Source organism: Protomyctophum parallelum (genome assembly GCF_964188405.1).
Source record: "Protomyctophum parallelum genome assembly, chromosome: 14".
NCBI lineage: Eukaryota > Metazoa > Chordata > Actinopteri > Myctophiformes > Myctophidae > Protomyctophum > Protomyctophum parallelum.
The window spans coordinates 31594494-31615366 of NC_139709.1; the positions used below are offsets into that span (position 1 = coordinate 31594494).

The 20873-nt window shown below is 45.0% G+C and overlaps 1 protein-coding gene across 1 annotated transcript in view; it reads left to right on the forward strand.

The window, feature by feature from the left end:
* Positions 1 to 11584, forward strand: part of agap3 (ArfGAP with GTPase domain, ankyrin repeat and PH domain 3) — a 163082-nt gene extending 151498 nt beyond the window's left edge. The window contains exons 15-16 of the mRNA XM_083782403.1: positions 10122 to 10377; positions 11206 to 11584. Coding sequence (XP_083638529.1) covers positions 10122 to 10377; positions 11206 to 11427 — 478 coding nt within the window. The 3' untranslated portion in view covers positions 11428 to 11584. The remainder of the gene's footprint in view (positions 1 to 10121; positions 10378 to 11205) is intronic.
* Positions 11585 to 20873: the final 9289 nt, after the last annotated feature.

The window sequence follows — 20873 nt, forward strand, 5'->3', positions numbered from 1 at the left end:
TATTTGGCCGCCGACCCCTCCCCCCCCCCCCCCCCCCCCCCCCATCTGATAATGTATAATAGTTATGTATTGACTGGTATGTGGGCTGAGGTAATTCTCTTCTACAACTGTCTGCGTCGCGAGGCCTCAGGACAGGCATTGAGGTTCTTCATTGTCCCAAAAAACTGAACATTCAGATCTTAACACATTTAGACCGAAAAAAAAAAAAAAAAGTCTTCTAAATTCTGACAGTTTTCTGAAATACCTATGTTTCTGTATCAGTGGTGCGCAATATTTCATGTCAAGGACCCCAAAATTTATATGTATTTGGCCGCCGACCCCCATCTGAAAATATGTTGTTCCAGGAAGCAAAGATGAGTTAAAAAACGTTCGCTCTGAAAGAATATATATTAAAAGATTTGCGCCACATTTTCTCAAAAATAGCAGACCTACAAGCTCCTAGCGCGGCACCGAGTGCCTCGCTACGAGCTTGTATAGATCTGCTATTGTTCAATAGCTACAGTATAACATAATGCTTACAACACCAAAAGGGGTTCCCTCCCCCAAAATGGGTTAATACTGTAACCAGCTATTGGCAACCGCCATTTAGTCTGTCATGATGGAGCTTTCAGGAAAACCACCTGTAAACCTAGCTGTGACCGTAAACATTCTGAAGGCTTGTTGATGGTGACGTGGTTAATTCTCAACAAATAATGGCAGTACTGGTGTTTATCAGAATGTATGTGATAATATTTGACCATTTCACCATGCAGTTCTTTGAATAGGGTTTATGTAATTTCCATGTAGGCTACTGTGACCTTGCGCTCGTAAGATAAGACGGACGGTTACTATATAAGCCGCAGGTGGCCCCCTAGTGGCCGTTTTGTTTGCTCAGAGCCTTAGATGGCTCTGCGTTAGCTGTAAAAATCCATAGATTAGCCGCACCGTTGTATAAGCCGGTTCAAATCATGGGTAAAAAGTTGCGGCTTGGCCCAGGCCGTAGCGTAACGGTCTGGGCACCGGACTGGTGATCCAGTCGCGGTGTGCCGCGGGTTCGACTCCCGGACCCGACACGGCCTTTACCGCATGTCATCCCCCCATCTCTCTCCCGTTTCCTGTCAGCCTACTTTCTATCCCTTAAAAAATCAATAAAGGCGTAAGCCGCAAAAAAATATCTTAAAAAAAAAAAAAAGTTGCGGCTATGGAAATTACGGTAGTATAAATTGTAGGTGTATTTTTGCTAGTATAGAATTGTCGTTTTCTCAGGGCAGAAGACATTGCAATCATACTGGTCTGGCATGATTAGCCCATTGACTATGACTCACGAGTCACGGTAGACTGCAGACCACTTTCCAAAGCATATACCATATGGATTGCTTGATTTTCAAGGAACGCCACTGGATTCAATCCATTTCAGTACAGTATGAAAAGGAACTTGCACAGACTTGAACCTTGTTCAAGATAGTAAAACCGACACACTAAATATCATTTGTATTTTTATTTTTTCTCGATTGATTTGAAGAGTCTAGCTGAAAATAGTCCCCGGAGAAAGGATTGATTTCCGAATGAAATTCAAATGTGACTTATTAACTGTGCAATCATGTTTAGCCAACATTGACTCAATTACTTAGGTAAACGTAGTAACGTTTAAATGACTTTATATTATAGGAAAATGGTCTGTGTATGTATGATGATATATCAAGGACAGACACTTACATGTAGGCTATTGAAGCTGGTATGGTCCTATTTATAACATTTAGACCCAAGGACGATTCTGCTAAATGACTTCTAAAACAAACCTATGTTTCTGTGTCGGTGGTGCTCAACAATTTCATGTCAAGGACCCCCAAAATTATCTGTATTTGGCTGCGAACCCCCATCTGAAAATATGTAGTTCCATGGACCTCCCAGAAGCAAACATTTGAGTTAAAAATGTTCGCTCTGCACCACATTTTCACGATTTTTCAAAAATAGCAGACCTACGAGCTCGTAGCGCGGCACTCGGTGCCACGCTATGAGCTTGTAGATCTGCTATTTTTCAACAGCTAAAGTATAACATAATGCTTGAAAACACCAAAAGGGGTTCCCACCCAAAATGGGTTAAGCTATAAGTGACTAAAAGGGGGTGTGTTTATTCGTACCTTCCTACAACTCGTCCGTACACCATCATCACACTATACTCCCATACATATAAGCCTGATTTTAATTGTGTCACTCGGGGTGACACGTAGCAGCTTTGTGATGGCACCTCGGCAGCCAGTGTGTGGCTTCCCACCTCCCAACTAAACATCAGTGACAACCTAATCTAAACGATTCAGTAACTACCTGAATATGAACTCATAGCATCTGATTGAATGTCTACTGCAAGACTAGTTTTACCCCCCCATCTCTTTTGAGATTTAAGTTAGGAGGCATTCATCCACAAGATTGGTTTAGCGTTATGATATTCTGAATGGAAAGGAAGAATGCAACATATAGATTTGTCGTATACGCGGGATGCAGGCGGCCACACTGAAATTATTAGTCCACAACATCATGCTGATTGCTTGGTGTTGGTGTGCGCGTGTGTGCGCGTGCACGCATGTATATGTATACATTCGGGGGAGTCACATTTTGGGGAGTCCTCTGCACTGTACAGAGGACAACCATAGAAGCAGAGGTCAAACTCTGCTTCGCCATACCGTATCAATCACACAGCAGTCATAGAATACACACAAATTCATGGCAGGCAAGTCAATGGATTATCTTGCCACAAATAATCTGCCCCCCCATAAATTTGCAGGAGCCACGTGCGCACCCCTGAACTTATCCCATTCAGGACGGGAACCACCTTTTGGTGTTTTAAGCATTAGGTTATACTTTTAGCTATTGAAAAATAGCAGATCTACGAGCTTGTAGACCTGCAATTTTTTAAAAAATCGTGAAAATGTGCCCCAAATCTTTGAATATATATTCTTTCAGAGTGAACGTTTTTAACTCAAATCTTTGCTTCTGGAACAACATATTGTGACCAAATACAGATCATTCCGGGGGTCCTTTGACATGAACAACGTTGAGCACCTACTGTCTGACATGGAAACATAGGTTTTTTTCAGAAAACTTTAGGATCGGACCTCATGATCCAAATGGGTTATAGTGTCCGCAAACCGGAGGGGAGTAGTTTGTTTAATTAGCGCCTGGCAGTCGCCTTGTTTTGCACACCACCTCTAATTGCTTGGCACGCTCCCGATAGAAAATGTGCCACTGAGTATTTTGACGGAGAGAGAGAGAGAGAGAGAGAGAGAGGTGGGGGAGAGGGTGTGGGGGGTTGTCCAGTTGCTCGTTGCTAACCTCGGTCTCTGCCGGACACACGCGCGTGCACCCACCCACCCACTCGCACAAATGCACACGTGGCGGTTTTCATTTGGGCGGAGAGATGTCCCGGAGCATGGGACGGATGTGGACGGCTATCCCTCATTGACGCGCGGCCCCTCTCACTGTCACCCTCTGTGGGGCTCGGCGCTGCTCGGCGCCCACGGCCACAGGCAGGTAATAGCTCTGATGAGAGCCTCCACTTTGTTTCAGAAATAATTTGCCACTCCTGCCGCCTGCAGGGGCTGCGCGGTAATAAAAATGAATCACACCACTAACCTCTTCAAGCCCCCATCCGGACCTGCTGCTATATAGTTTTTAACTCTCTCCGCTCCGATCCCATCCGCGCGGTGGCGGCTTCACTTGGCCCCGCTCCTTCCTCAGCTGTTGCTACTGTATAGCGCTGATTGTGTGGCACCACGAGACGCTGTGGGATCCCAAAGCGATCTGGGGGTGGTTCTGGGGGGGGTTGTGTCGCCGTCTAATGAGCTCGCCCTCGGTCCGTCTCTCCGTCCTGAAGATCAGTCCCAGTCCGTCCGTCCCGTCCCCCCCGAACCCGCGGAGCGAGGCTCCGGGCGGGGCTACTCACAGGTTAGGGGGTGCTGGAAAATGCCAACTCTCTGAAGAGCCTTTAGAATAGCTGGCCTTGCCAGGAGCCCTGGTGGAGGTGGGGGTAATTAATTTAGACAAATGAACGGCTAGGTCTTTCCGGCTAAAGCCCCCCCCCCTCCCCCCCACCACCACCACCACCCTCTCTCTCTCTCTCTCTCTCTCTGTCTCTCTAAATGAAACCCACAGGTCAGTAATTAGCCCCGTGTGGGAGGACTGATGCCACAGTCGCTAATTACCCACATGCCACATGCAGCTGGGTTCTAAAGCCAGGTATAGACACAGTGACACAGGTCCGATACGTTATTCCAACTTGTATACGTATATCTAGGTAGTACGTCGAGATGTTTCAATTATCACAAAAGTATAAATGCATTGCAGAAAGAGATCCAAAGCCATATGGGTCACTCTGAATGAAGTGTGGTCGATTTAATGGGCGATAATCTCTCACTCCATAAGGAACAAGGGTCTCGAGCATATGTGTGCGTGTGTGAAGGCAGTGCCTGCATGTATTATTGTCCCCTCTTTGTCAGCGAGGGCCCCGGGTTCAGCGAGGGTTAACAGCGTGAGCGTTTTAAAGGGTGTTAGTCTTGCTGGCACAAAAACACAGCCCACTCCATCATGAGGAGTCTGACAACCTCATTAATGTCACAATATATTCAACTCATCCTTCTGCCTCTAGGCGGGCACCCAGATGCTCTCTCCTCCCTATAACCTCTCTGGAGAGAGCCCGCTGCTCTCCCACAAGACAACCTATGGCAGTTCGGCGGTCTGAGCCCAACTGACTGCATGTCTTTCCGGGGCCAAAATGTTCTTGAAACTTAAAAAAAACTTAAAAAAAAAACTAAAAAACAACTGCTGTATATCTGAAATCCTGAATCGCCATTTGAGTCACATTTTACAGTTGTTTCTTTCCCTCGGAGCAGAGATTTTATTAACTGTAGGCTACCCACGCCGACCACGGGGAGTCTTATTTAGCACTTTTCACTGTGTTGTGCCTCCATTGCTCGGCCCTAGCAACCTTTGAAGCTTTGGGGCCCAGCTTTCTTTCCCTGGTGTGTGTGTGTGTGTGTGCTTTTTTTTCTCCCTCTGTCGTTTTCCTCTTGGCCCCCATTCTGTGTCTTTCTGTCCGTCCGTCCCCCTCTCTCTCTCTCTCTCTCTCTCTCTCTCTCTCTCTCTCTCTCTCTCTCTCTCACACACACACACTCACGCTCTCTCTCTCAATATGTGGAAGTGAAGCCGCTGGCTGCATGGGAAATCGGTCCATTACAAGTTGCCCACCCCCACTGTGAAGACTGTTTAGGCTCCCTCCCTCCCTCCCTCCCTCGCCCCCTCATTTCTTCCCCTCAGTGCGTCTATTTGATGTGTCCACACAGTGAATTTTTTGAAGCAGGGGGAAAAAAAGAAGGAGGAGGAGGAGCCGGGGAACCTTTTGATTGTTTAGGGAGGACCAAGGATGTGTTGGAAAAGATGGCCTAATGGCAGGACGGACATCCTCCTCCGCTTCCTATATGGACCAATGCACCTTTATTGGAGGGCAGTTGGATTGGTCATTCTACGGCTATACTCTTAGCACCAACTCCACCCTCTCTGTCTCAGTCCCCCCGTCCCCCGTCCCCACCTCCCCTATAAATTCCCATTTGCCTTTGTCTTTCAGGCTTGACTAATTATCCTTGTTTGTCCCTCTTTATTTGAACGCAGTCATGTGTTCTTGACTCTGTGGGCTGGGTTTAGGAGAATCATTCCGCCATTTGCCACTTAATTAAGTCAGGGTCAGAATCCATTGCTCAGCTCAGGGTTGAAGGCAAGGGAACTCTAATAGAATTATAAAAGGTGGCCCTTTCTCTGAAGGTTCGCTAGCTGCCACGCTATGAAAAGAGAGCCACAGTTCTACGCTTATAGAAACCCTCAACGTTTTTTTGAGTTTCGTATCAAATTAATCGTCGCAAAAGGGGGAAATGAAACACCCGGATTGCGGTGAAGATATAACTCATGCTTCTCATTCCGAAACAAACACCAGTTGTGTTTTAGTTCAATGAGACAAAGACGGAGGTTTTTTTTATTGGGAGGTTTGAGATGCCAGCTGTCCCCGGAGCAACAGATACATTTAGAACAAGCATGTGCAGAGAGAGAGAGAGGTGCTGATGGGTGTGCGTGCTTATGTGGAAGGAAGGAACTCTTGTATGTGCTTTTAAAATGTGCGCACATCTGTGTGTGTGTGTGTGTGTGTGTGTGTGTGTGTGTGTGTGTGTGTGTGTGTGTGTGTGTGTGTGTGTGTGTGTGTGTGTGTGTGTGTGTGTGTGTGTGTGTGTGTGTGTGTGTGTGTGTGTGTGTGTGTGTGTGTGCGTGTGCGTGTGCATGTGCGTGCGTGCGGGAAACCATTGGTTTGATTTCCTGAACACCCCTCCCCTCCTCCTCTTTCAGAGAAAGTTTACTTTCTTTTTATTCTTTCTCCTCTCCCTCTCCTCTCCTGGTCGCTTTGACATGCTAAGTCTGCTGATTTTATTTTTCTTCCTCCTGCGGTGAGGAAGTGTCCTTTTCAAGGGTCTCGGTTTCCCCCCCGACTGTCTAAACCTCTACCTCTGTTTAGATTGTTTTTCTAATTCAAACAAAAGACAGAGGCGGGATTACCATTTCACTTCCTTTCACACTCCGGCTTTCAAGTGGCAGCAGCTGAGGAATTTACGGAAAAACCACTGCCTGCGCCTCGCTGCCTTTTTCCCCCTTTAAAAAAAAAAAACCTGACTCTTCTTAAAGAGATGTGGTTGATTATGGAGCCGAGGTCTTTTCCAGGAGTCCTCGGGCCCGATTTTTGTATTAGAGAGGCTAACAAAGTGTCCTCTGGGCTCCTTTCTGGGAGTTTGACGTCTTCTTAATGGCTCTCCTCGGCCCTTTTTTGTTTCATGTCTTGGTGCTAACTTTCTGCCTCATTTAGCTCATATCAATTCACTTTGGCTCTACAGACTCAGGCATCCCATTCAGGGGCCTCGCTTTTCTGAAGCCAACTTTGGACAGCAGCCCTCAGTGATACCCCCCCGCCCCCCCACCCACCAACCCACCAAACGTGCAAAGCTGTAGGTTTTCTCCTTGAGTGTCAACCGGTGAGGCATATTGAGTTTTCAAACATCCTACTTTTAGGATGTAGTTTTTACTAGAAATAGATGCTTGTTTTAGTTTTAGTTTTTTTACTTGATCCCTCCCTCCATTGGAAGCAAGAGGGGTGGGTATATGACTGTCCCCTGCTACCCTAAGCAATCCACTTGTTTTGAGGCCCATTGATTTGCTAACAGGCAGTCCGCACATAATGACTGAGTGGGGTTTGATGGAGGACTTACACCATAAAACTCCTAGGCACTCCAATTGCCTGCCATTAGGGCTACATTGTTGTTCACACAACACTTCACCCTTTTAGAGAAGATTTGCTTATGCTTTGGGGGAGAAAAGGGACATTCCCTGTCGCATTCAACAGTCGAGAAGCCCCGGTCTTATGTCATTTAAATTTTTTGTATATTGCAATGAGCCGAGAGACACAATAGCTACAGTATTTCAAAACAACAACTGGACCTTTTTTCAAATGTATTTTAATAATGGGACAGTGAAAGTTGAAGGTACGTGTTTTAAATAGCATGCTTTATGAGCTTCCGGTGGTGTTTTGCAGTTAATCAAACTGTGCTTGGCCTCTGACAAAGGCTTGGCCCTGCTCCGTCAGACACTTAACCTCTGCAGTTAGGGGCCAGTGCCAGACTCTGGGTATACTAACTATACGATGGGGCGCTCCGTGAAGGGACCCTGGCCTCGACAGCTACTCGCTACTCCTGACTCGAGTACATAACAAGAAGACTGAAACGGTCACAGATTACCACGGAATGCTGTATTTAGCAACCTGACGTACTGCGTGGTCAACATGCGCACGACATTTTATTTAACCGATTCTGACCTGAGATCAGATTAAAAAAAATGTCTTCTACATCCTGACAGCTTTCTGAAAAAGCTATGTTTCTGTGTCAGTCGTTTTTCGAAAATAGCGGACCTACAAGCTCGCTATGAGCTTGTAGATCTGCTATTTTTCAACAGCTAAAGCATAACACAACGCTATCACCGAAAGGGGTTCCCGCCCCAAAATTAGTTAAATGACACAATTCCATTTCACGTGCTATTTAGCACTTCGCTAAACAGTATACGTTTTATCTTTTCCCGTGATCGTGACTGAATTGAATGGAAGTGAATTAGAACTGTCAGCGTGTTGGTTGCGAGCTGAAAGTAAGCGGTCTATCATGATGATAGCCAGTGTGAGAACAGAGAGAGACCCCCACGGGAAACCTTGTCACTCTCAACCAGCCCAGGCTAGTGTCGCCCGCTATCCGTACAAAACGCTGTTCTCTCTGTCAGTCACTCACACCGGGTCCAAACAGCCTCCTTTCTTAGCAACCCTTATCATGCCGACTGGCGGGTTCACGGGGTCGCATGCAGCTCCACACTGGGCATGCTCAGTCATTCAAACGTATTGATTTTTTTTTCTTTCTTTTCTTTTTTTTTCTTTTTTTTTTTTGACAGTTTGTGTGTGGGCAGAGAAAGAAACGAGGGGTCAAGATGAAGAGCAATAGATAGAATTCTGACTGGCAGTAGAGGATATGGAGCCTGAGTCCTCCCCACCCACCCCTCCCTCTCTCTCTCTCTCTCTCTCTCTCTCTCTCTCTCTCTCCCTCTCGGTGTATTCTCTGTTTTCGGGGGCTGAACTGAAGGAGCGCCCCACATCCCTGCAGCAGCCCTCTCTAGGCTGCCATTCAGCCCCATCGATCTGACTCAGGGCCCCAGCCGATCCCCAGGGGAAAAACTGGGGCTCTCTGAGACACATACTATCTCTTTTTTATGGTGAGGGGAGGAGGGAGATCCACCAGTTTCAGACTGACGGCTGACAGCGCTGATAAAAACATGTCCCCCCCCCTCCCTCCCCTGCTGTATTGTCCATAGCAGACATGCTGTTCACAATGTGTAACCTTTACAGAGCTGGCTAGACTTTAACCCTATCGCTGTGGGCCACCGTCAGTGGAAAGTATGGGGTGTATAGAGCCAGAAGAATCATTCACACCCTATATGGACTAAAGTACCACGTTAAGCTCTCTTATGTTTCTCATTGTAGGAAAAAAAAGACTTTAGTATTGTGGCTTTTCTTGCATTGAAAAAGAGCATTATGGTTCTCTTTGGACAGTTACTTGACCCCCATTTCTTTCTTGCTCTGCTTTTTATCTATAGATATGTTTAACCGCAATTAGCGTATTCCTGGCAAAAGAAAAAAGGCTAGATAAAGTTCCCCTCGGGGCACAGGTCTCCACCAGGGCAGGTCGGGTTGTGGCCTCCTGGTGGCGCTATAATAAGCCAATGTGAAAAGGGTGCCATTTCTTCTTGCGCCTTGATGGCAATTGGATGATTTGAGGCATTTTGTCCCAAAAATTTGTTTTGCACAAATCAAATCCACCTGTTGGTGGCGCTATAACAGGCCAATGTGAAAAGGGTGTGATATATTCCTCAGCCTAGTAGGAATGTCCGTGAAAGATTTCACGTAAATTGCACGCTGCGCTCATGCTTTTTGTTCAAAACGGGCCAATCCTGCCAACTTTGAAAGCCAATGTTAGCCAATTAGGATGGAATATGAAATATTGGAAAGATCCGTCTTGAACACATGACTATAGAGATAGTGTGTCACGATTTGCGGGAGTAATAGCAGAAAATGTGTTTTTCAAAAGTCGGCCTCCTGGTGGCGCTATAACAGGCCGTTCTGGAAAATTTGTTGCAGAGGTTCATCGTTGGCATGTAGGGAGTGTGTGTGCAAAATTTGGCAACGACCGGGTTAACGGTGCCGAAGATTAGCTGCTAACAGACGGATGGACGGACACACACACACACACACACGGACGGAATGCAAAACATACTCTCTCCCCATGCCTTCGGCCTGTTTGAGACATTAACTATGATTTCTATAATCACCCCCCTTACCTAAATGTTTCCTTTTGTGCTGGTTGACTTTCATCTCACGTTTTATCTCCGCTTCTCATTCTTAATTGAAATGAATTGAATCAAATTCAATCCTGAATCTAGCCTCTGCTGCCTGACCTACATCGCCTCAGACTTCCTCTCTCTCTCTCTCTCTCTCTCTCTCTCTCTCTCTCTCTCACCATCTCCAGGGAGGAGAAGGAGCGATGGATACGAGCTAAGTACGAGCAGAAGCTGTTCCTGGGGGCGCTGCCCCAGTCGGACGTGCCCCTGGGGCAGCAGCTGCTGCGGGCGGTGGTGGAGGATGACCTGAGGACGGTGGTGCTGCTGCTCGCCCACGGCACCAAGGAGGAGGTCAATGAGACCTACGGGGACGGAGACGGGCGCACCGCGCTGCACCTCTCCTGCGCCATGGCCAACGTGGTCATCACACAGCTGCTCATTTGGGTGAGTGACTGAGTGGGCCCTTGAGGTTATGGAGGAGTACGGCGCGCTCGGTATTTGGGGGCGTAGGTAGCTGCATAGGGGGAACAGTGTCGAGTTCCTCGACTGCAACTGTGGCGAAAGATGTTCGTCGACTACCTTTTTTTGCTGAAGAAAACTAAATGAAATCGAAGCTACGATGACTGAAACTAAGACAAAATATACAGACAACAAATAAAAACTAGACTAAAATGTGTCTGACAGAGACTATAGTGGAGAAGAGATCAAGTAGAACTAAAAGACAAGTCATTGTATGCTTGGTTGCATGCTGAAAATAGCAGATCTACAAGTTCACAACGCTATTTTCAGCATGTGTCAAATGTCAAACTGTAGATTTAGTCGACATTTGGTGCCGTAATCACCTTTGGACGGCTATCAATTGATTACGGGGATCAACTGTGTCCTGTATGCGTTCAGATTCAGAACACTGTAGCGGTCGGTTGAAAAAGAAAAACTGAAATGGAAATTCCCGCCGTGTTATGCTGTTTTTAGAACGCCAATATCTCGGATTGTTCTTTTTAGACCAAAAACAAGCTTGATTTGCGGCTCATTTCTCTAAACGATATGATCCTAGCTTACAAAAACTATGTTTTGGGTGGATTAAATCGTGGGACAGTTTCCGGCCAAATTCGGCCTTTCAATCTAAGAGTCTCGCCCATAGGGTTATGTGTGGCACTCTGAGCCGACCACCAAATGAGTTAATTATTAGGATAATCCAAGGGAAATGGAAGTACTTTTTTTTCCTTCTACACACAAAACAACCACAAAATGTCTATTATATCCAACTCACAGTACGCCGTGGACGTGAACAGTCGGGACGCGCGCGGCCAGACGCCCTTGTCGTACGCCCGGCGGGCCGGAAGCCAGGAATGTTCCGACATCTTGCTTCAGCACGGCTGCCCCAACGACGCCAGTGGCCTGGCCGAACCCACCCCGAACATGAGCCGCCGCAATCCCAACGTCAACAACAACAACGCCCAGTGTGAGCTCAACCGCAGCATCAGCATCATGTAGGAGGAGACGAGCAGGGACCACACAGCTGCAAACACTTACCCGAGTGATTCCACCTATGCCGTCTACTTAGCAGATTTCTCTTTTAGGCCTCACTCACACCTGAGACACAAGCAAGACACATTGCGTCTTGGATGTTGCGAGTGTCATGGCCGCCTCAATGCATTTCCAATGGGAGTCACATGGTTTGAAGACACAACCTTGTTGCATGGGGGGGGGGGGGGGGGGGGGGCAGAAGACAGCCATGCAACAAGGTTGTGCCATGAAACCATGTGACTCCCATTGGAAATGCATTGAGGCGGACACACAGAAGACACAGGACACACGTGTGTCTTACGTGTGAGTGAGGCCTTCCTCCTCTGTTCCATACAGTGTAAGCCCGGTATCAGTGGAGAGCTGTCAAGGCGGTATAATGGACAGAATGCTAAGATATTCCACTGCGCTAGAAGGAGTGCGCGTTCGGATGGGTGTGCCCCAGTGGACACCACCGTACCATTTCATTGTTTGGTTTTCCCCCACTTGTTACGATTGTTATTTTCGTGTTCTGGTTATAGCTCGCATTATTGTCACAGAGCTAAAATCTATCAGCTTTAAGCTTTTTTGTTTTTAAGCATCAACCAAATAACTTCGGCATTTTTGCAACCCTCCTACGAAAAGCATTTCCTTAATGCTTGAACTTTTCCTCTCATGTCAGGTCTTGTTGGAAAGGGACAAAATCTTATATGATCGAGTTTACATCAATGTCTATGGCTATTGTGGCGTTCCATAATGACATATGACTTAAATGCAGCTATCAAACTCTTGAGACGAGTACAAATTATTGAAATACTAAAAGGGGTTTTGTCATAAAAGAGTTGATTGCACAATGCCTACACAGCATTTGTTGAAAATGAGACATTTTCTCTTCCACCCTTATGATCCTGTTGCAAATCATACATGATTATAAAGTAATTTAGGGGCAATATGCTTTATGGCCATTGAGACTTTATGACGATGCCTCTTCAATCAAACTTCATTCAAAGGGTCGATTGAAAGAAGGAAATTCATTACGACATCTTTGTTGGATTTCCTTTCTGCATTGGATCTACAAGAGTGTGCTGATAATTGTTTGACACAGATACACAAGAGTAATGAAATATCTATTCACTTCCTGAGGTCGAAGCCCTAACATTGGTACACACAAACACATTTTGCTTTGTTGTTGCTGTGAAGTACATGATACTGTGTGTGTGTGTGTGTGTGTGTGTGTGTGTGTGTGTGTGTGTGTGTGTGTGTGTGTGTGTGTGTGTGTGTGTGTGTGTGTGTGTGTGTGTGTGTGTGTGTGTGTGTGTGTGTGTGTGTGTGTGTGTGTGTGTGTGTCTCTTTAATTCTTTGCAGCAGAGAATTGATGGGCATTTCTGTTCATGAACATTGGAGAAAAGACACTGGAGAAATGAACAACCATGTAGGAGGTATTTTCATGTACGGAGTTCTGTAAAATGTAGTTATACTTCCTTCAACGTATCCTCATATGAACATTGTGAACCTGTTCCGACCTTGGGAGACATAAACACAATGTCCCTTCTCCTTTTCCGCAAACGTATGTGGGTTTAACCCAGCCTCCTATCACCTCAACCTAACAAAAGGGACATAACCAAATGGATCTGAGAAACTATGATGACTTGAAATGAACCTGATATTTAGAGATTAAAAAGAACAAGAAGGGATATAAATTATGACCTGAATTCACACTCTTCAACATTGATTCAACGTGGGGGCTTGAACAAGAAATATACTCGGAGGGAATTGACACTAATGTACTTTGTCAAATTGTCTTTCTTCAACTGCCATTTAATATTTTAAACTAGCTTTTTTTTTTTTTTGTCGTATGTCAGTTTACAATGGCAGGGTTTATGTTTACAGATTAACTTTTTTTTGTATCAACTTGGTACTCAAATGGCATTCCCCAGTATTTCTAGTTTATTGAAACCCAGAGAAATGGAATATATTGTCGGGTAAGGTTGAGCATAAGAGAGACTGATGGCTGAGACACCCATGTCATCAGATTATTTTTGAATTGGTTTCAGTGGTACTGTATCATTTCAATGGCCTTCTGTAGTGTGTGGTAGAATTCTCTATTGGTACCAGCATAGTGTATTTCAGTGAATGGACTACTTTCAACTTGCCTTCCCTATTTTGGGCGTGCCATTATAGGCATGGCGGAGGTTTAAAAAGAAAATAATTAAAAACATTAAGGAAATTGCAGATCTACAAGCTCACAATGTATTGCAAGCTTGCAGTTTCGATTTATTTTTTAATGTTTTTAAGTGGTTGGGTACTTTTCAATGTCTGGGAGAATTGCTAAGAGGAGCTACATATGTTCATAAATACGTACTTACCTATTAGAGATTACCTGAACCCTCTGTGCCACAAAATGTCTTATATCCTTCACTAAAATCCCAGAAAACTGCCTCAAAAGGACCTCTTTAAAGTAGCCTAAAGGGAGAGTATAAGTGTACATATTAGTTAAGTACTTCTATCATAGGACATACTCCTCTTAGGCCCACAAGTTCTAATGGTTATAGGTCAACAATACGTTCACCTTGACCTATGAACCATGTTTAAATGTTTTTATTTCCTCTGCTTTTAAGCATAATGTAAGGTACTTCTGTTTAGCCCCAATGTTTCTACATTGCTTGGCCATCACTGGTACTGGTGTATAATGATGTACATTTGACATATTTATAATGCAGTATGTAAATATGGTTTTTGTTTGTTTTTATTTGTTTAATTTTCCTATTGTAATTCCTTATCTTTTACGTTAAGAACGTGAAACAAAGCAAAAGCTAAAGAGTTACTTGTTGTATGCTTGGATGCTTGGCTGACCGTTGACCTAATAATAAACACTCCAATAAAACAATGTAGCCTTCCCTGGATTTGGGAAATAAACAAATGTGTGTAGTACTTTGTCTTGTTCTGCCTATTTTGCTGTTGGACCCAACATTTTTATGCCTAAACTGTGTTTCTAATCGCAAACCACAGTGGGTTTTTTTCACACCACTAGACCAATGTATGCGTAGTGTGTATTGTGGAAGTGACGATAAAACTGATTCTAATCATTGGCCCATTCCATCTAATCTGCGAATTCCAATTTTTGGCGAAGCTGTACTTTTTGTCTCTGCCAGGTGGAAGTTGTTGTTTGTTCTTCGCCCCTGTGTGAGTGCGTGCGTGCAGCTAATCTCCGGCACCATTGGACCAATCAACGCAAAACTGCACGCAAACCACCTGGAGGTCAGAGCAGAAACGCTTCCCCACATTTACACATCATCCTGTTATCGCACTACCAGGAGGCCGATTTTTGCTAAACACATTTTTGCTCTATCTCCGTCTCTATGCATGTCTGTCGGTTTGGGGTACAAACAGCTGCAATACCACTGGGTGACCTACCTTCAACCTATTAAAAAAATAGATGCCTCATTGGCCGCTGCAGTTCGTTGGAGCGGTGTGTGTTGAAGGAGGGGGACGCCCTCCTTGTGTTGATGTCGGACGCCGGCGGTGTGCGATAGGTTAATTGAAAATAACGGAGGCGGCTGTTTTGATGCGCGGCGTTCGCAGACGGTGTGTGAGGCCCTTGACACACGCTCATGCTTCCGCGGGGCTTCGCAAGGAATCTAGGGAAAAGTTTGAGCACATATACGCTCCAGAGCCGGAAAGGGCGTCTACGTTTATACGTCTATGATCGGTGGCACCGGAAGTTCGATGAAATACATGGATGGGAGCCCGCTGGACAGCTTGTAAACAAACATTACTTATGAACAATTGCAACCTTTGTCATATAATCGGTTCAGGAATATAAAAGAAGACATATCACAGTTTGTTTTCTATAGTCGCTTGCTTTTCGATGTGCACACAGTACATCATTTTATTGAGGCTTTGAAACAGCGGCAGATATCGTTTCTGTCTCTGAGGTGTCGCGAGATTTCGCTGCCGGACAGGAAATAATGGACAGTCTCGCGATATTTGGCACGTTCAGAAGCTTACTTTGTGCTCTTTAGATACCTCTATAAATATACAAAGTCCACCGTTTCCTGTCTGGCAGCCAACTCTTGCGATACCTCAGAGACAGAAACGATACCTGCCGCTGTTTAGATCCTCAAATAAGATTATGTATGTAGGCCTAATGTGCACATTGAATAGCAAATGATTAGAAAACAACCTGTGATATGTCTTCTGTTATATTCCTGAACTGATTATATGATAAAGGTCACAATTGTTCCAAAATAATGTTTGTTCAAGAGCTGGTCCAGACAGCTCCATTCACTGCCATGGATATTTATTTATTTTTTAATACTTTTTTATCCCACAATTTTGCAACCCATTTTTTCACCCAGTGTCAATTATCTAATGTAATCCTGGGCGCTACACTTCCTCTGCCAACCTGGGGGGGGGGGGGCAGCGGACTGACCTCATGCTTCCTTCTATGCATGAGGAGTCCAAGCTGCTTCTTTTCACCTGACAGGGGGGGGGGTTTCCCCGGCCGGACATAGCGCGTGGAAGGAACACGTTATTCCGACCAGTTCCTTTCCCCCGCCAGGGGGAGGCAGTTTAGAGACCAGGATTACTGCATGTTTTTTGTGAGGGTATCTACCCTAGGGGACACGGGGAGAACATGCAAACTCCACACAGAAAGGCCCTTTCTCCAACCCCGCCTCGGGTATGGGCACTGATGACGCGGAGGAGAAAACACACCAACGCCAACGACTCCCCAGCGGGAATCGAACCCAGGACCTTCTAGCTGGGCGATGACAGCGCTACCGACTGTGCCACCGTGGCCCCGCCATTGATTTATTGAACTTCCGGTGTGAATTTGCCTCTCATGAAAGCGTGCCTCATCAGACTAACATCATAGACTGCAGGTCTCGGATCAACAGGGAAGCTATGCCCACGTTATTAGACCCATGTGTTGTTAACGATAACGTGATGGACCTTAATGACTTACTGAACAGGGTGTTGTGTTTTGATGTCATTACAACAGAACATTTGTGAGTTTGCTTACACTGGAAAATGTGGGAAGGCTCATCAGCAACTATATGCAGTACACATATTCCTAGAAAGGGCTGTTCTGACTTTCCATTGTAGTGCTCCATCTGAAAAGAGTAGAGGTTTGTTGTTTACAAGGTAGCTTTGGCACATCTTTCATCGCTGTTTTATAGAACGTAGGTAATAATGTTTCCTTCCGGAAACCACTGTTCCTCATTCAAACCAAAGCCACGCCACACTACAGTGTCAGACCTGCCCACTGTTGTGACCAAAAGCCTTCGTCGCACGATGGTATTGCACACTGAAATTAGCAGATGTAAGCGCTTGCCTGTGAGCGTGTGCTTGTAGAGCTAATATTTTCGTCAGGCTAACCAGGCTTCTACGATGCAAAAGAGCAGTGCTGAGAGATGCATCGTTAAATGTATTCGGGTAAGTAAACTATTACCCTCGCTACTTCCTGCTCGTGGCCCCCCAAACACTCTCTGAGGATTAAGATAAAGAAGTGAGCTTAGTGTCAAGGGAGCACAACACAGCAGGGAACAATGACAAGCCGCACTGTTCGGAGGAGTCAAACCCTTACTAATCCACTTTTTCCGGCTAATCTTGTCTCAGCATATAATGTTGGTTTACATCCCCTTCCTTTTCCTCTTTGTGTTTTCTTTATCACCTTTCTTCCTCTTCCTCTCGGCTCAGATGGTCACACATGTATGCACTATTGCACTCACTCACTCACTCACCTCTAAAGCCTATAGTTTATACTTTCACTTAACAGATTTTAAGTGATAAACCTGACACGCATCACGGCCACAATAAATGAAAATCAACACTCCTTTACTGCACTTTTGCAATGATTTTTGCAGCCACTCCAGCCACTTGTGTTTGCATTAGCACGGCTACAGTGCTCCCAGGCAACTGCTGTGTGTTTTGGTATTTCATCAGGGCCGGCTAAACAGTGAGGAGGGCTCTCTCCGACGCCCACCTCCTCTCAGACAAATTGCCTCCCAGATTGCAGAGGTGGGTCTGAAGCTGATGGATGGGTACACAAAGACCTGACGAGGCCATATTTGCAAACATTGCGTCCATATTTCCATAACATGCAGCATGCTCTGGTCCGCGGTGTTTGCTTTATAATAACAGCGCGGCGGTATCAGGCAGTCGGTTATATGCACGTGGGCACCGACACAAAACATCCTGTCCGAGTAGCTCGCCTTTAACATCTTTGTCTCTGCCTTGTCCTGATATGGACAGGCTTCCGTCGCTTCCCATGCAGGGCAGGCGCCCCCCTGGCGCCACCCCCATGCCCCGGCCCATTGCTAAATCTCTCTTTCATCCTAAACCGGAACTAAACGTCCCGCCTTTCAAACCCTTTAACCTCTTCAACCAGTAATTATATCCACTGGGGTCTCTCCATCTGACCAACTCTCATGAGTATTCATTCTCGGGGTCGCTCCTCCTGACAAGCCCCCGAAAGATCCGTTCCATCGGTTTCCCCTCCATCATGTGTGACCAGTAACCTCCTAACGCATGTCCATGTTCCTCCCTGACCCCTATGACTGCCCTTTATCCATTTCTTCATACTCAATTTCCATAGCCACATCTTGCTAATCATCAGTGATCATCTCTCTCTCTGTCTCTCACACACACACACATACACACACACACACACACACACGCACGCACACACACACACACACACACACACACAGTTTTTTCCCCTCACTCTTCTGCCGCACATCTCATTTCTCCATGCCCACTCTTCTTCTCACCCTTCCTGACTTTACATACATTCTTACTCCATACCCATCTCCCACTCTCCTCATTTCTCCCCCCCCCCCTCTCCCCCCTCTCCTTCCCCCGTTGGCTTGTGCCTTGCATTTCTCTGTTAATTTGCCTGAGAATGCATTAGCTGTAATGAAGGCTGAGGGCCGAGGGAATCCTCCAGGGTTCCATTAATCATCCCCCCTCAGACAGGCAACCTTGATTACAAGTGGCAAGAAATTCATTAGAGCCCCGCGCCTCTGACAACTCTTATCTCCACCACTAGATCTGACTCATTAGGCAGCCAAATTAAAGCTATGATGGCCCTGATGAAACTCATCGCTTGTTTATCTTGTGCGATTTGATGCATCTGCCCATACATCACTGTAGCACAGGGGCCGTCTCCTCTCCAGACCCTCCCAAGAAGTCAGGCCTCCAGCCCGTGGCGAGCAGTGCACACTCACACCAGGGGTGATAATGGGGTCTTACTCTCTCTCTCTCTCTCTCTCTCTCTCTCTCTCTCTCTCTCTCTCTCGCGCGCGCGCGCTCGCTTTCTCTCTCCAGGTGCAGAATGTGGGAACGGTTTAATCGCATTCGCTGAACGGGACTCATGATATGTCAATTTGTTATTCGAGTACCAGAATGTTAAAATGATGCTGCTTCACTGCCTTGAGACGCTGAGGTGTTCACTGAAGATAATGTGCCTTTAATGGCACAGCGATTAATATGTGTAGATTAAAGACTAAGTGATTCACAGGAAAACTTAAAGCTTTTTAAATGGTATATCATTGTGTATTTCTTAAGTGTAATTTTTAGGTCTGTCTAATAGTTATTTTTTTTAAATGACATCTTCCGCAATTCCTTGAGATAACTAATAAATTCAACAGCCACTAGTTTTACTTTAATTTTAGTCATAGCTCGTACGTGTCACATTTTTTTATGTTGTGGAGTAACATTTTGAAAGGTTTGGATCATCTTCAAATAGAATCATTCACAGGACTTTGGAAATGTAACAAGTACTATTAGTGCTATAGGGTCAGCTTTACTCAGCTATGTCTCATGGCTCTTCATTGTCACCTCGATACGCTCACCAAGACTGAAATAGCGGTTTACACTCTGACACAATGTCACGGAGTTGACACGCTGTATTAGTCAGCGCTTAGATCATAATAAAACTTCCACTGCTTCTTAAATCCCCAGCCAAGTGTCACAGTCTTCACACATGAGGTAGACAACCAAATAAGCGTGACGATGTTGACACTCAGGTGGTCAAGAATTAGGAATTGTCTGTCTATGGTTTGGGGTCAGGCTGAAATCAAATGGAACACAGAATCCCTGTGTCCCATGTAGCTTGAAACAGGTCGGTATATAGGTGGGTCTCTGCGTGACATTAAAATGTATGACAATGGTCACAATAAGTGTCAACCACTTAAATACGTATTCTATACTTAGCTGTAAAACAGTGTTCTACTTGGTGAAATAGCCAATCTACAACATCACAATGCATTACGAATGATGCCAAGTGTTGTGAGGTGGTAGATATGTTTTTTTTTACATTTTTTAAAATGTTTGGAAAATTGTCACCTATAACGACATGCCCAGAATAGGGACACCAAGGGTAATATGGTTCAGTGTGCTTAATATGTTGACGTTTTCTAATTTGAATTCTGAATGTTTTCTAGTGCAACGCTTCATATATATGCTTTGCATGACACATGGCTCGGATGGATCCTTGTGAACTATCATGTTTTTCTTGGACCACAATGGAAATAAGTCCTGGAATTTATTGTGTTTTATTGATTATTATTTTTCAAATAAACAAAACTATCTTAAATCAGGAAATGGCCCTCTCCTCTGGTCTGATTGCGTGCAAGATGAAGAAAGCACAAGTGAGCTTATATACATTTTGATCCCTGACAGTTAAATATTTGAGCATTTCTCCCCCAATCATCACATTTCAAGTTTCAACTGTAGTACTGTATGCTATTTATATATCGTGTGGCCTATACACCACCTACACAGTAAAATCCAGTTTTAATTTAAAGATTGTCCATTTTTAGACTGAGTTAAAACAACACTGCACTGTATTGTGGCTGCATATATGGAACCCAATGACTTTCTCCCATCTGAAATGTTGATTTAGTTAAATTATTCTAAATGCCAGCCTTTCTGGACGCAGTTCAAAGAGATCTGTCCAGGTCTAAACCCACACCATAGGCCACGTGAGGAATATGAAAGCTTGCATAAAAACCCAAGCTTCTTTCCCTTTCCTGGTAGGCGATATTTGGTCAGATGATTACTGCAGCATGCTCATTTCACTATACCTTTCTGAGATTGAGGCTAAATTGAAAAACTGATTTCCCATAATTATGCTAATTGAGCAGGTAGTTATTTACACACAGTAAATATAATATCCAGTATTTTACTAGGCTATAGCCTAGTAAAATACTAGGCTATATTTTTTGTTTAGAACTATATTTCTAAAAAAACTAAACAAAAAAAACATGGACTATATAGGCTACTATGTTATAGTTGATGTCTTTAATTGACTATCAATAATTCCAAATCAAATTGGATGTGAGCTGTTGAGTGCTCTTTAGTGGTTTCCCTGAGCAGTGATTGATGGAGCGCTTCATTACAATGTGTAGGACATGCAGGCCATTCTAACGCTT